At 41.3% G+C, this 14,145-nt stretch overlaps 1 protein-coding gene across 1 annotated transcript in view; it reads left to right on the top strand.

Annotated features, from left to right (window-relative positions):
• LOC117739009 (calcium/calmodulin-dependent 3',5'-cyclic nucleotide phosphodiesterase 1C-like) overlaps positions 1–14,145 on the top strand; it is a 53,979-nt gene that overhangs the window by 6,972 nt on the left and 32,862 nt on the right. Inside the window, exons 2-5 of the mRNA XM_034545251.1 lie at positions 4,890–4,940; positions 5,450–5,609; positions 8,908–9,021; positions 13,279–13,461. Of these exons, the coding sequence (XP_034401142.1) occupies positions 4,890–4,940; positions 5,450–5,609; positions 8,908–9,021; positions 13,279–13,461 (508 nt within the window). The remainder of the gene's footprint in view (positions 1–4,889; positions 4,941–5,449; positions 5,610–8,907; positions 9,022–13,278; positions 13,462–14,145) is intronic.

The raw sequence follows: 14,145 nt of genomic DNA, 5'->3' as shown, positions 1-14,145 counted from the left end.
TCACCAATCAAGGCTTTGTAGGTGAGGAGGAGAATTTTAAATGTGATTCTTGATTTTACAGGGAGCCAGTGCAGAGCAGCTAATACAGGAGTAATGTGATCTCTTAGTTTTTGTGAGTACACAAGCTGCAGCATTTGGGATTAACTGGAGGGACTTAAGAGACTTATTAGAGCAGCCTGATAATAAGGAGTTGCAGTAATCCAGTCTAGAAGTAACAAACGCGTGAACCAGCTAATTGATCTCTGAGGTGTTCAGGGCCGAGTAAAATAACTTCAGAATTGTCTGAGTTTAACATCAGGAAGTTGTAGGTCATCCATGTTTTTATATCTTTAAGACATGCTTGAAGTTAAGTGAGCTGGTTGGTCTCTTCTGGTTTGATCAATAGATATAATTGAGTATCATCTGCATAACAATGAAAGTGTATGGAGTGTTTCCTGATAATGTTGCCCAAAAAGTAAATAAAAGTGTGGACCTTGTGGAACTCATTGAGGCTTCATCGTTTACAAATACAAATTGAGATCTATCAGATAAGTAAGATTTAAACCAACTTAGTGCGGTACCTGAAATGCAAACCGATTGATCCAGTCTCTGTAATAGGATGTCATGATCAATGGTGTCGAACGCAGCACTAAGGTCTAATAATATCAGTACAGAGATGAGTCCTTTATCAGCACTAAGGTCTAATAATACCAGTACAGAGATGAGTCCTTTATCTGATGCAATTAAGAGGTCATTTGTAATGTTTACCAGTGCTGTCTCTGTGCTGTGGTGTTTTCTAAATCCTGACTGAAACTCCTCAAATAAACTATTCTGATTTGCGACTACTTTCTCAAGGATCTTAGAGAGGAAGGGAAGGTTAGAGATTGGTCTGTAGTTAGCCAACACCTCTGGATTAAGAGTGGGCTTTTTCAGGAGAGGTTTAATTACAGCTACTTTGAAGGAATGTGGTACATGGCCTGTTAGCAAAGACACATTAACAATATCCAGCAGAGAGGTGCCAATTAAAGGCAACACGTCTTTAAGCAGCCTCGTTGGGATGGGGTCCAAGAGACAGGTAGATGGTTAAGAAGTAGAAACCGTTGAAGACAATTGGTCTAGGTTAATGGGAGAAAAGCTATCCAAATATACACCAGGGCATACAGCCGTTTCCAAGGCCACTCCTCTTGATGACAGATCGGCAGTAGTTGAGGGCAAGAGATCATCAATCTTGCCTCTAATAGTTAAAATCTTTTCATTGAAGAAGTTCATGAAGTCATTACTACTGAGGTCTATAGGAATACACGGCTCCACAGAGCTGTGACTCTCTGTCAGCCTGGCTACAGTGCTAAAGAGAACCCTGGGGTTGTTCTTATTTTTCTCTATTACTGATGAGTAATACATTACATTACATGTCATTTAGCTGACGCTTTTATCCAAAACGATTTACAATCATGTTACATTCATACACTGTAGAGATAGCTACATGGAAGAATTCAGGGTTAAGTGTCTTGCTCAAGGACACATCAACTAGGGCTGGGATTAAACCGCCAACCCCCTGATTGAAAGACGGAACTGCTAACCACTGACCCACAGTGGCCCCATAGGCTGCTCTGGCATTGCAGAGAGCCTTTTTATATGTTTTAAGACTATCTCGCCAAACTAAGCGTGATTCTTCCAGATTGGTGGAACGCCATATGCTTTCGAGCTATTGTGATGTTTGCTTTAGGTCGCGGGTCTGAGGGTTCTACCAGGGAGCAAACCTCCTTTGCCTCACCGTCTTTTTCTTCAGTGGGGCTATCGAGTCTAGTGTCATTCTCAGTGAGCCTATAGCACTATCAACAAGATGATCAATCTGGGACGGACAAAAGTTAGCACAGGAGTCCTCCGTCACATTGAGACGTGGTATTGAATCAAATGCAGAAGGAATCACTTCTTTAAATTTAGCTACAGCACTGTCAGTTAGACATCTGGTGTAGAAACTTTTGACTAACGGTGTACACTCCGGGAGTATAAACTCAAAAGTTATGAGGTAATGGTAAAGTTATTACATTAACTTTGTTCAAAGCTTTTTCGTCACAGTTGAGAAGGACATAACTGGTCCAACAAATAGTGAGCTGCTAAGAACATGTGTGACAGATGTGGTCTGGACCAGTGGTTCTCAACTTGTCTGGGGCAGTGATTCTCCACTGCAAGGGCTTAGGTTTGACTCCAGCTCACCCCCCCATTATAAAAAAAAATGTAGTTGATATTATGTTGAACAGGCAAACTTTATTAAAATATCTTAACATTTGTGTAACTTGGAACTGATTTAAACATAATTACAGTAATAAAACCTTAGTTTAAATACAAAACAGTATTATGCATATATAATTGGATATTATTAATGTGTCTTTGCTAACAGGCCATGTACCACATTCCTTCAAAGTAGCTGTAATTAAACCTCTCCTGAAAAAACCCACTCTTAATCCAGAGGTGTTGGCTAACTACAGACCGATCTCTAACCTTCCCTTCCATTCCTTGAAAAAGTAGTCGCAAATCAGTTGTGCGACTTCCTACATCAGAATAGTTTATTTGAGGAGTTTCAGTCAGGATTTAGAAAACACTACAGCACAGAGACAGCACTGGTAAACATTACAAATGACCTCTTAATTGCATCAGATAAAGGACTCATCTCCGTACTGGTATTATTAGACCTTAGTGCTGATAAAGGACTCATCTCTGTACTGGTATTATTAGACCTTAGTGCTGCGTTCGACACCATTGATCATGACATCCTATTACAGAGACTGGATCAATCGGTTTGCATTTCAGGTACCGCACTAAGTTGGTTTAAATCCTATTTATCAGATCGATCTCAATTTGTATTTGTAAACGATGAAGCCTCAATGACCACCAACGTTAATCACGAAGTTCCACAAGGTTCTGTGCTTGGACCAATTTTATTTACCTTATATATGCTTCCTTTGGGCAATATTATCAGGAAACACTGCATAAACTTTCATTGCTATGCAGACGATACTCAATTATAGCCGAAGGCTGGTTCATTCTTTTTGATGGTTATGCTTTGACACACTCAAAACAAAGTACCTTTTTCAATGTAGGGCTATAATGCAGCCACATATATTGACTATACCACTTTGCCTGAAACTGTAACTTCTTGTGCTGAAGTTGCTGGACTCTGATGTATTTAAGGTCAGGCTGTATGGTTCACTCCCCAGGTCCAGGACACTGCTACACTCACTTCATGACGGTCACTGTCACTCAAACTGACTGTTCCCTAAAGAGCAAAAAGAACTTAGCCTAGTGTGCACATGCATGTTTTAACATAATAATAATTCACTTAAAACAGGTAGACAATGTTTACCCTGTCAGCCATGATAATACACCTCAACACAGAATCAATGTAAGACCTCACCTGAAGCCCTGGTGGTCCAGCTGCTGTTTCCTCATCCTGATTTCTGAGTTTCCTGAATGCATTTCAAAATAATGCCTTAATGAATAAATGTAGACCATATGAGTAGTATATGTATTTATGTTGAAAGCAATTTAGAATATTTAGGTAATAGGTTCAGGTTTTATGGAACAGCCTTGTTTTTTTTTATACATCACATAATTCACAATCCAAAAGTGCTGACATGAGGTCAGATTCCCCAAACGTCCTTCAGTTTCCTTGCTAATGTATGGTAAAATGGTAATTCTTAACAACATGCCATGAGCAAGACCTCACCTGGAGCACTGGTGGTCCAGCTGCTGCTTCCTCAACCTGCACTACATCTGCACTGGAGTGTTTCTGACTTCAGCCAATTAACTTACATGACAGCATCGTGTCTCGCAGGCTCGAGGGCGGATTGGAAAACGTGGAAATGTATTTTTCACTCTTCTGGGCGACAAACATAATATAGATAATAATACGAATGAGTTTGCAAATATATTGTGCACAATTATCTTTTCGAATTAACAAAATATTGGTGGGGACAATTGTGTCTTTCCCAAAACTTTGGTCGTGACTAGCCCCTATGGACCATATGCAAACCTACGCTCTTGCTCCACTGGTCCGGGGCAATGGTTCTCAACTGGTCTTGGGAAGTGGTTCTCCACTGGTCTTTGGCAGTGTTTCTCAACTGGTCTGGCTGGGACCCACCATGACCCCTGAATGACAAGCTGAGACCCAAATCGAGGAACATTTTCAACTTCTTAAATCTATTTTATGAATCCTATGAATCCTCCGGTGGGGCCCTTCAAGGCCCTTCTGGCCGTTCCAAGGCTTAAATCAAAGGGTGACCGTGCTTTTGCCATCAGAGCCCCTCGACTTTGGAACGACCTACCTGAGGGGATAAGACTAGCAGAATCAGTAACTTCTTTTAAATCACTTCTTAAAACCCATTTTTATAGAACTGCTTTTAAGTGATGTCGTCCTTTTATGCAGTTCTTTGGTTCCCCTATTTTAGTTTGTCTGTTCTGCTTTTTTGTATTTGTATTTTTCTATTCCATTATTGTGTTCATTGCCTGTATGGCATGGTCTCTTTTGCCTCCTGTATTTTCTGAAATGTTTACTTGTATTGATGTTATGTTTTGCCTTGCTTCTATGTAGAGCACTTTGTAAACCCTGTTTTTAAAGGTGCTATATAAATAAAGTGAACACATCCCTTTTGATTGTGTACTGTTTGTGATTAAAGGTTGAATTGGGTAGAGGTATCCTGGGAATTAATATAAGGTTACTAAACTGAGTGTACGAGTGAGAATAATAAAGGTGAAGGTTACCCCACAGTAACAGGTGCAGTATATCAGACAAACACAGTCTGTAACTCTAGAAAGTCCTGAGAAGATGTCTGATCAGACAAGAGAAGTTGTACTGAACCATGGCTTTTTCAGGCGTAAAATAAAATCATTATTAATTCTTCTCTTTTCAGTTGCCAATGAGGCCGGGGAGAATAACCGGCAACCACTGGCCCGCTTGGCACGTAAGTTTACCAAAGTTCACCCTTTTTCTATTTCAAGTTGTTATTGTGACGTGTGTCATAGATATGATGTGGTGTGTGGTTGAAGGCCATTGATTTAGTCTAGATATGAGGGGCACATTTACTTCTGATCAGGCATGAATCTGTCTCTTTCAAATCAAGGGGGTACACAGAGCCAGCGGTCAGAGGAAAGATGGCGCACTGCAGTCCAAACAGTCAAATAACTGTAGGCTACAAAAACTTACCTATTTTAGTATGACTTAATTCTTGAAATAACTTGCTTTTCGCAATGTTATCTGTTGATTCTCAGAGTCTCAGATTTGTATTTTTGTTTCAATAGTGGCCCTAATCCTCCATCGTAGTTGACGGATCTCATTCTCTGACCTTATTCTCTGACTTGTGGCTGAATAAGAGCAGCTTTAGTCTATTGCTTTTGTGGTTGCTTAAATGGAAGCATTAATGTTGTACACGCATGTAATTGCAAGCAAAGGTTTTTTATGAAAATTCTTCAGGCTCACGATCCCAGAATGCACTATGCACCGCCGTCACAGCTGGCATTGGCATCACTGAAGACAAAGGAATTCTGATTGACCCGCGAAGTGCCGAAGAGGTCCTGGCGGATGAGCTGCCGATCCCTGATGCCCCCGACGCCATGGAGAAGACTGCTATCAGGTCACACAGACACAGTAACACACACGTGAAAGAGGAGCTTTGCTTGGTGCTGTTGCTGAACAGATGGTGTTGTTCAGATAGATAGTTATATTTGTTTAATCCTGCAAAAGGAAATTGTTTGACTACAGCAGTATTTATACACACAAGCAAAGCATTAATAAAAAAATTGAAAATATCTAAAAAAAATTCTAATATAATAATATTTAATTAACTAACAAAAAAATAGTGCAAAGATGTGACCAAACAAATAAACAACAGTGTAATGGTGGTAAAGTTGAGTGACAGATTTGTTGTTTCTGTATGTTGCAAATCAGTTGTGTGACTTTCTGCATCATAATTTGAGGAGTTTCAGTCAGGATTTAAAAAACAGCACTGGTGACCTCCTAATCGCATCAGATAAAGGACTCATCTCCATACTGGTATTATTAGACCTTAGTGCTGCGTTCGACACCATTGATCATGACATCCTATTACAGAGACTGGATCAGTCGATTGGCATTTCAGGTACCGCACTAAGTTGGTTTAAATCCTATTTATCAGATCGATCTCAATTTGTATTTGTAAACGATGAAGCCTCAATGACCACCAACGTTAATCACGGAGTTCCACAAGGTTCTGTGCTTGGACCAATTTTATTTACCTTATATATGCTTCCTTTGGGCAACATTATCAGGAAACACTCCATCAACTTTCACTGCTATGCAGATGATACTCAATTATATCTATCGATCAAACCAGAGGAGACCAACCAGCTTGCTAAAATTCAAGAATGTCTTAAAGACATAAAAACATGGATGACCTGCAACTTCCTGATGTTAAACTCAGACAAAACTGAAGTTATTCTACTGGGCCCTGAACACCTCAGAGATCAATTATCTGGTGATGTGGTTTCTGTAGATGGCATTGCCCTGGCATCCAACACCACTGTAAAGAATCTCGGCGTTATCTTTGACCGAGACTTGTCCTTTAACTCCCATGTGAAGCAAATCTAATTTTTTCATCTACGTAACATTTCAAAAATCAGGCACATCTTGGTTCAAAAAGATGCAGAAAAGCTGGTTCACGCATTTGTTACTTACAGACTAGATTACTGCAACTCCTTATTATCAGGCTGCTCTAATAAGTCTCTTAAGTCCCTTTAGTTGATCCAGAATGCTGCAGCTCATGTACTCACAAAAACTAAGAAAAGAGATCACATGACTCCTGTATTAGCTGCTCTGCACTGGCTCCCTGTAAAATCAAGAATCACATTTAAAATTCTTCTCCTCACCTACAAAGCCTTGATTGGTGATGCTCCATCATATCTTAAGGAGCTTGTAGTACCATATTGCCCGACTAGAGAGCTGCGCTCACTAAATGCGGGGCTACTTGTGGTTCCTAGAGTCCTAAAAAGTAGGATGGGAGCAAGAGCCTTTAGTTATCAAGCTCCTCTTTTATGGAACCAGCTTCCACTTTCAGTCCAGGAGGCAGACACAGTCACCTCATTCAAGAATAGACTTAAGACTTTCCTCTTTAATAGTGCTTATAGTTAGGGCTGAATCAGGTTTGCCCTGGTCCAGCCCCTAGATATGCTGCTATAGGCTTATAGGCTGCTGGGGGATGTTTTAGGATACACTGAGCACCTATCTCCTCTTCTCTCTCTCCTTATGGATGAATTTACATCTCTCCATTGCACCTTATTAACTCTGCTTCCTCCCCGGAGTCGTTGTGACTTCACGTCTCATAGGGTCCATTGGACCTGGAGGTGTCTGATGCCTCCTGCCTCCCGCGTTGGCCCTGCTGATGCCCCGCCCCCTCCTCTCTACCTCCTTCTGTTTCATGGATTGGAGTTCCATTCACACATTGTCATATTCATGTAATGTGTTTATGTAACTTTGTAATGCTGTTCATTCTGTACACATGACATCTATTGCATCCGTCCATCCGGGGAGAGGGATCCTCCTCTGTTGCTCTCCTGAAGGGTTCTTCCCTTTTTTCCCTGTGAAAGGTTATTTTTGGGGAGTTTTTCCTGATCCGATGTGAGGTCCTGGGACAGGGATGTCGTATGTGTACAGATTGTAAAGCCCTCTGAGGCAAATTTGTAATTTGTGATATTGGGCTATACAAAATAAACTGAATTGAACTGAATTGAATGTACAAGTGTTATTACAGTGGTCAGGAATGTTCTCCTGTATCTGTCATTTTGACAGCGGAGCTAAATCAATCTGTTGGAGAGAGTGGTCCGCTGTACATTTACTTAAGGTTTATTACATTTGAAAAAGAAAGAAGAAAATTAAAATCTACATTTCGGTGAATATTTTGCAACCGAATCAAATTGTTTACAGGAGACTCAAGCTTTGCTTCATTATAATGCATTTTGGATTATGCCGTTCAGCTGGTCAACCTCTTTGTGTTCTAAATTCTTCACAGTTTTACGCCCTCTGAAACAATAGAGCTACCGCCATGCGAGCAGCTCTGTGGAGCACAGCAGTGCTTTATGCGTAATGCTAGTACTAACATGTGGTTGTTTACCATGTTAACCATTAGCAAATTAGCATGCTAACATTTACATTTCAACAATGACATAACATTGACTATTGGATTTTCAGGTGACAAGGTTAAAGTCATTGGAACTCATCCTCTACAAACAATGGATGTCTGAACCATGGTGTTCTATCCAATTGTGGAGAATTTTCAGTTGGGACCAAAGTCGGATGTGGCTGATGGTGTAAAGTGTTCATCCTACAACAACTATGTTGGGGTTTTGTTCCCTTGCTCCTACAGTTTGCATGTCCAACTGTCCTTGAGCAGGCCCTGCTCCCAGGATGCTACACAGCAGCCAACTGCTTTTAAAAATGCTTAGGATGGGTAAAATGAAGGTCAAATTAACTGTGACATTGCCAACATACACTGACACTGATTTTCTCTCAAGGTGTACATATTATCTTATTAAGTTTGTGTTAATCAATCCCAAATTATGTGTGGGAAGTGGCCTCAGGATATTTATTTTTAAAGACTTTCCAGAGGAATTAGTTCCATTTTAAAGCACCCTTTGTAATAATTTGTAAAGGTTAACAACTGTGGCTCCTAGCATCTATCTCATTCTTTGAAATAAAGACAGGACAGTGTTTTCATCAGTATATGTAATGGTCCAACACATTATAATGAGTGGTATTATAAGATGAGGCTTCAAGATATTTACAATATGGACTAAAGGTTAAAGAGATCATGTAATCTTGCAAAATGCTCGAAATCAAGCATTTGAGATTGTTCAAATGAAGTGATGATGCTGATACTGGTGTGACGCTATGTGTTGCAGGTTGCGCTGTCTTGTAAAGCAGCTGGAGAGGGGGGAGGCATCTGTGGTGGACCTGAAGAAAAACCTGGAGCACGCCGCCTCAGTCCTAGAATCACTATACATTGAAGAAACCAGGCAAGGAAATTTCAGCTCAGTGCTGCTTTTATTATCATCCTTCAACATGTACTGTGCCGGACAAAAAAGGGTTTAAAAAAATTCTGTTCTCTAAGTCTGGTTAGGCTTGTCATGATTGTTTATTACGTAGACTTTTGAGCAGTGGTGGAAGAAGTATTCGGATTGGACCAAAGCCCAGAATAATTATACATGCATAAAGTACCCAAAGTATTCTTTTCAGAACATTATAGTATAATATTGATGTACTCTTATAATGTTGGATTATTAATGCTGATGAATAACAATGAGCCATTTTTTGTATTCCAATTTTTTATCTCATTGTGTAATTTTATAATCTGTAATTCATGAATATTATAAGCCACTTGTTCTTCAAATTTACATTCAATTAAAGAATAGATGAAGTCCTCTGTTGTTAAAGGTGCTATATAAATAAAGTTATTATTGTGCTACAAAGTGCTCTACAGAGAAGCAAAGACATACATAACGTCAATACAGATAAACATTTAAGAAATCAAAAGGCAAAAAAGGCCATGCCATAAAAGCAATGAACACAACAAAACTAACACAAACAACAAAAAGAGCTAAAGGAATGGAAAACAAATAAATAAATGAAACAAAATTAGAGGAACAAACAAACTGCATAAAAAGACATAAAAGGGCGACATCACGTAAAAGCAATTCCCACCAAAGGATCTCAGGCTGCGAGCTGGCTCATATGGGGCTAATATTTCAACAATGTAGCTTGGGGCCAGACCCAGGCGGGCTTTAAAAGTGATCAGTAAAATCTTAAAATCAGTTCACAAACGAACAGGGAGCCAGTGGAGAGAGGCCAGGACTGGAGTAATGTGATGTTGTCTGGTAAAACCAGTAAGAAACCTAGCTGCTGCATTCTGAACTAGTTTGGGAGATAAGCGGGACATGTACTTTTGGTTTATGCCAGAAAGAGAAAATTAGCATTTTTTCCAGGTCAGAGTGTGACAGTATGGGTTTAATTCTGGAGATGGTTCTTAATTGAAGAAAGCATGACTGAATAGTTAAGATGTGAGTCAAACATTACTCCCAAGTTTCTTGCAAAATGCTTTACATGAGCAGACAGGGGACGAAGTTCACTCTCAATCAGACTGGTGTTAGTGTTTGGGGAACTGAAAAGCATGACTTCTGATTTTGAGTTATTGAGCTGAAGAAAACGTTGTGCCTACCAACAGTTAACGTCAGAGAGACAATCTATGACAGCAGCCAGGCTCTCTGGGCCACCAGGTCTCAGCGGAAGGTATATCAGTGTGTCGTCTGCATAGCAATGAAAAGATGCATTGTGTTGTTGGAGAATTTGGCCGAGTGGAAGTATGTAGATGGAGAATAAAATTGAACCTTGTGGTACACCGAAGGTAAGGTGATTTGTAGAAGACGAGTAATTATATATGGTGACCGAGTCAGGTTCTTTCTGAAAGGTAAGAATAAAACCAACGAAATGCAGCGTCCTTGATGCCAACCCAGGTTTTGAGGCGATCGATTAAAATGGCGGTGTAAGAAGCTGCACTTAGATCTAAAAGAATAAAAAATTAACTTAAATGATGATGGTAATGTAGGCTGCACGGTGGTGTAGTGGCTAGCACTGTCGCCTCACAGCAAGAGGGCCGCGGTTCAATTCCCGGTCGGAGCGGTCCTTCTGTGTGGAGTTTGCATGTTCTCCCCGTGGCAGTGTGGGTTCTCTCCGGGCTCTCCGGCTTCCTCCCACAGTCCAAAGACATGCTGCAGGTTAATTGATCTCTAAATTGCCCTTAGGTGTGAATGTGAGAGTGAATGGTTGTATGTCCCTACATGTGACCTCGATGTACTGGCGGCCTGTCCAGGGTGTCCCCTGCCTTCGCCCTATGTCAGCTGGGATAGGCTCCAGCGCCCCCGCGACCCTAATGAGGATAAGCGTTATTGAAAATGGATGGATGGATGATGGTAATATTCAATTCAGTTTATTTTGTATAGCCCATAATCACAAATTATAAATTTGCTTCAGAGGGCTTTACAATCTTTACACATACGACATCCCTGTCCCAGGACCTCACATCGGATCTGAAAAAACTGGATGGACGGAAAGCAATAGATGTCATGTGTACAGAATGAACAGCGTTACAGAGTTACAACACATTCAATGAATATGACAGAAATTATGAATAATGAGTACTAGGCATGGACCACAATCCAGATAACCACGATCCATGGAACAGAAGGTGGTATGGAGGAGGGGCATCGGCAGGGCCAATGAGGCAGGAGGTCAGGGCCTTGAGGCATAAAGAGGCAGGGCCAATCAGGGAGGGGCCAGGCCAGGGGTAGGAGGCAAGCAGGTGCAAGGAGTCAGGGGGCAGGACCCAAGAGCCAGGATCGGCTCCAGACACAGCCAGGTCCAATGGACCCTGTGAGGCGAGAAGGCACAAAGACTCCGGGGAAGAAGTAGAATTAGTAATATGCAATAAATAGACGTGAATTTTCCCAGAAAGAGAGAAGAGGAGAGAGGCTCAGTGTATCCTAAAACGTCCCTCAGCAGCCTATAAGCCTATAGCAGCATATCTAGGGGCTGGACCAGGGCAAACCTGATTCAGCCCTAACTATAAGCACTATTAAAGAGGAAAGTCTTAAGTATACTCTTAAATTAGGTGACTGTGTCTGCCTCCCGGACTGAAAGTGGAAGCTGGTTCCATAAAAGAGGAGCTTGATAACTGAAGGCTCTTGCTCCCATCCTACTTTTTAGGACTCTAGGAACCACGAGTAGCCCCGCATTTAGTGAGCGCAGCTCTCTAGTGGGGCAATATGGTACTACAAGCTGCTTAAGATATGATGGTGCATCACCAATCAAGGATTTGTAGGTGAGGAGAAGAATTTTAAATGTGATTCTTGATTTTACAGGGAGCCAGTGCAGAGCAGCTAATACAGGAGTCATGTGATCTCTTTTCTTAGTTTTTGTGAGTACACGAGCTGCAGCATTCTGGATCAACTGGAGGGATTTAAGAGACTTATTAGAGCAGCCTGATAATAAGGAGTTGCAGTAATCTAGTCTGGAAGTAACAAATGCGTGAATTAGTTTTTCTGCATCTTTTTGAGACAAGATGCAGTCCTTGAGATTTGCTTCACATGGGAGTTAAAGGACAAGTCCCGATCAAAGATAACGCCGAGATTCTTTACAGTGGTGCTGGATGCCAGGGCAATGCCATCTACAGAAACTATTTCATTAGATAATTGATTTCTGAGGTGTTCAGGGCCCAGTAAAATAACTTTTGTCTGAGTTTAACATCAGGAAGTTGCAGCTGATAATATAATTCTTACATATTGTTCCATGCATATGTTATTGTCAGGTTACTCAAGTTCAGAATAACAACACGTAGCAGCTGTAATTTGTGTCTGGGAAAAGTCCCTGGGAAATATTCTGTTGTCTGCTTCTCAAGTATAGATACGCGCCTCGTACCACAACACTCACACATCTGTACTTTTACATGAGGGAGGGAGACTGGGACCGTTGCACGGCCCAGTCCTGTGAGAAGAGGTGAGGAGATGGAAGTCTTGGAATTCTCCTCCTCCTCGACAGTTGAGCGCCAATCAGAGGTTAGGACGATGCGATGCAAACCTGTGACGAAATCTGTGTATTAAAGGGCCAAACTTTGCTTGTGAAAAGGAGTTATTTTCCTCTCAACCTGTGTGTTGTCGGAGGGACTCCCTGTGATTGCAATCGCAGCGAGCGCTTGTACTTGCTTGTGATCAGAGAATAAATCTACCAGAACAAGAGAAGTCGTTGGCTGAATTCTTCTGAAGGCTCTACCAGGCATCCAATATATTAAACGCTTTCACAGGTCATCCTTGATATTACTATTGGTTATAGTATTTGGCAGTTGCAGTTTTTACACACAAAACTGAAAGTTGGATCCTCCTCCCTGGTTAATCTACACTGGAAGCCCTGACCACGGTTAGCGTTTGAGTGCTGGCCAGCACGTGAAAGCCAACCCCAGATCAAGCTTGGTGTTTTGCCTTTCTATATTTGTTTTTTTGTGGCACAGTGTTGAACATTTGACCCATTACAAACCATGTTCCACAAATGAACTAATTAATTGTATCTATTTTGAATTTATTTGTGTACTCATTGAATAGTGAGGATCTACTTTGCTACTAAAGTTGAATCATCAATCAACAGCTGTGGACAGAAAGTGTGATAAATAAACAATGCTAAGTAAGATGATAATTTTGACTTTTTTGTGATTGTGTCTCTCACTGAAGGCGCCTGTTGGATCCAGAGGACGAGCTGGGTGACATCCGGTCAGACTCTGTGCCGTCAGAGGTTCGGGACTGGCTGGCTTCCACTTTTACCCGGCAGAGGGTTCTGATGTTGCGCCGTAACGAAGACAAGCCACGTTTCCGCAGCATCGTCCATGCAGTACAGGCTGGCATCTTTGTGGAGAGGTTTGGCTAGTTTGGTCTACTTGATGTAAAAGTCATCTGGGATTGTAGCCCCTTTCTAATGATTTAGTCATGATCTTTTATACATGAATGTTTGAAGGTTTCCCATTTTCCTACTGTGTAATTATTTATTGATATGCTAAGAATTTAAGTTAGTAAAGAAAATGTTTTTTAAAAATATATGATAGGGTTCCATCTAGTCTTTCAAGATCAAATTCAGTTTGTCATTGTAACACGCTCCGGTTAGCCCCGTGAGTTTCCACTTGCATAATGCCACAAGCAGGCTCAGTATTCAGGTTCACAATGTTTTGTATTTACTGTCGGTTCACCCGGCTGACTCTGTCTTCAGCTCTCTCCGACCACCTTGCAGACGGTGACTCCGGTCTTGCCCTCGCGCCTTCGTCTCTCCTGCCGCTTATATCCGGGATACATATTTACTTCCAGCTTAGGCCAATAAGGCTTCTTCCCGGCACTGTTCCCTGATCTACTTTCTCCCCACTTCCCTCTGCTGCTAAGCCCAACCACGCCCCTACCACCACAGCTATCACTAGTGAAATGCAATAAAAAAAAAACTGCATTAGCATCACCAACCAGTAAGAAGAATGGTTGAACAGGGCGTTGTGACAAACATGGCAAACTACACTTGCCATGTTTGTCACAGCTAATGGTCAGTGCCAGCAGTGAAAC

Source organism: Cyclopterus lumpus, chromosome 11 (assembly GCF_009769545.1).
Source record: "Cyclopterus lumpus isolate fCycLum1 chromosome 11, fCycLum1.pri, whole genome shotgun sequence".
NCBI lineage: Eukaryota > Metazoa > Chordata > Actinopteri > Perciformes > Cyclopteridae > Cyclopterus > Cyclopterus lumpus.
The sequence above is the reverse complement of the archived record's forward strand: the minus strand, read 5'-3'. Positions and strand labels throughout refer to the sequence as shown.